The 1,753-nt window shown below is 39.9% G+C and overlaps 1 protein-coding gene across 1 annotated transcript in view; it reads left to right on the forward strand.

Annotated features, from left to right (window-relative positions):
* The window catches only part of TLCD3A (TLC domain containing 3A), a 13,194-nt gene that overhangs the window by 8,201 nt on the left and 3,240 nt on the right, over positions 1 to 1,753 (forward strand). The window contains exon 4 of the mRNA XM_012555477.1: positions 901 to 1,105. Within this exon, the coding sequence (XP_012410931.1) occupies positions 901 to 1,105 (205 nt within the window). The remainder of the gene's footprint in view (positions 1 to 900; positions 1,106 to 1,753) is intronic.

Raw genomic sequence — 1,753 nt, forward strand, 5'->3', positions numbered from 1 at the left:
TTGTGTGTATGTACCATAGTTTGTTTGCAGATGTTTTTTCACAAACTTTCTATAGAATGTTTAATTATCATTTGGGAACAAAATTGTATTAATTGTAGAGACTTTCCTTCTAATATGTTCTATGACAGTAATAAACTCGTTTCAATTTAGCAAATATTGATTCAACCCTTTTGGATAGGATTGACACAGAGAGTTCATGCTTGGGTTTGGAAAACCCATTGTGACAAGTAAATGGGACCACTGTCTTTTGTCCCAGCTTCTCTCCTGGTACCTAACTGCTGTAAGGTAGTCCTTAAGCCCAGGCTCACAGACATACTTTCCTCAATGAGTGGAAATGGGATTAGCCATAGAATTACAGAGAAAATGGTCAGGGTTGCTTCCCAGAAATTCCCTAGAGTGGCGTTGCATGCAGATGCAATAGGAAACTCATAGGGTCAGGGATTTCAGTGAGTAGACTTGCAACTGTTAAGCAACTGAGGGGAGTTAAACTGGAAATATTGGATTTGGGATTTGGGACACCTTCCAAACCAGTTTCTTGGCGGGGCTGTTGAATCGTTTGGATATGTCTCTATATCAAAGTCAGCTTGTATCACAAAATGCAAGAAGTTTGACTGCAAATGAGTAGCTATAATAGGGCAGAAGATGAAACAATGATAGCAAGTCTCTTAAACTTTGGTGCTAAGTGAATCCCCGGTTTCTGTCTTTTGAAGCTTATGAATTTGCCTGTAATTTATAGAAAGTTGTCCACTCTCCTTGTTTGTCAGTTTCAGCATCTTCATTCTAAAGTATTTGGAATAAAAAACTAAGCTGAAGGGAACATGTTTGAGTAGAGGTCAACTTTGAGCATTCACGATTGATATTCATAATTATTTCATGGAACATGCATATACTTTCTTTCAGGCACTGGCTTTCCCGAGAATATGTCTGGTTTTTGATTCCATACATGATCTATGACTACTATGCCATGTACCTCTGTGAATGGTACAAAACCAAGGAAGAGAACCGCAGACACTCCCTCACCACTTTCCAAAACTTCCTAAGTCAAAACCGCCTCATGATCGCACACCACACAGTCATTCTGTTGGCGCTTGTGCCTGTCGCGCAGGTAAGGCCTCCCAGGACCAGCAGCCTCGGTCATTTGTTTTCTCCCATTGAGCTGCATATCTTGACCATACTTAGGAGTCAGGATAGCCCCTCTTTTCTTTCCCTTTCCTACTGCACCCACTCTCCTTGTGCCAGCTGCTTCAGCATTAAACCCCCCATGCAAATAGTGTGCAAAAATCACCATTTGAAATGTTTGTGATCTTCCTTACCAACATCATTCTTTTTTTTTCTCTAAATTTTATTTATTTTGTTGTTGTTGTTGAGAATATACATACACCAATTCAACAGTTTCTACATGTAAAATTGGAAACCCTGGTGGCGTAGTGGTTAAGAGCTACAGCTGCTAACCAAAAGGTCAGCAGTTCGAATCCACCAGGCGCTCTAGGAAACTCTATGGGGCAGTTCTACTCGGAATCAACTTGAAGGCAACGGGTTTGGTTTTTTGGTTTTACATGTAAAATTTAGTGATGTTGATTACATTTGAGTTGTGCAACCAGTCTCACCCTCCTTTTCTGAGTTGTTCCTCCCTCAGTAACATAAATCACTATCCCCTAAGGTTCCTATCTAATCTTTCAAGTTGCTATTGTCAATTTGATCCCATATAGATAGTTTTTAAAAGAGCATAATGCTCAAGGCAGACCTTTTTTTT

Source organism: Trichechus manatus, unplaced genomic scaffold (genome assembly GCF_000243295.1).
Source record: "Trichechus manatus latirostris isolate Lorelei unplaced genomic scaffold, TriManLat1.0 scaffold00040, whole genome shotgun sequence".
In the NCBI taxonomy this organism is placed as follows: Eukaryota; Metazoa; Chordata; class Mammalia; order Sirenia; family Trichechidae; genus Trichechus; species Trichechus manatus.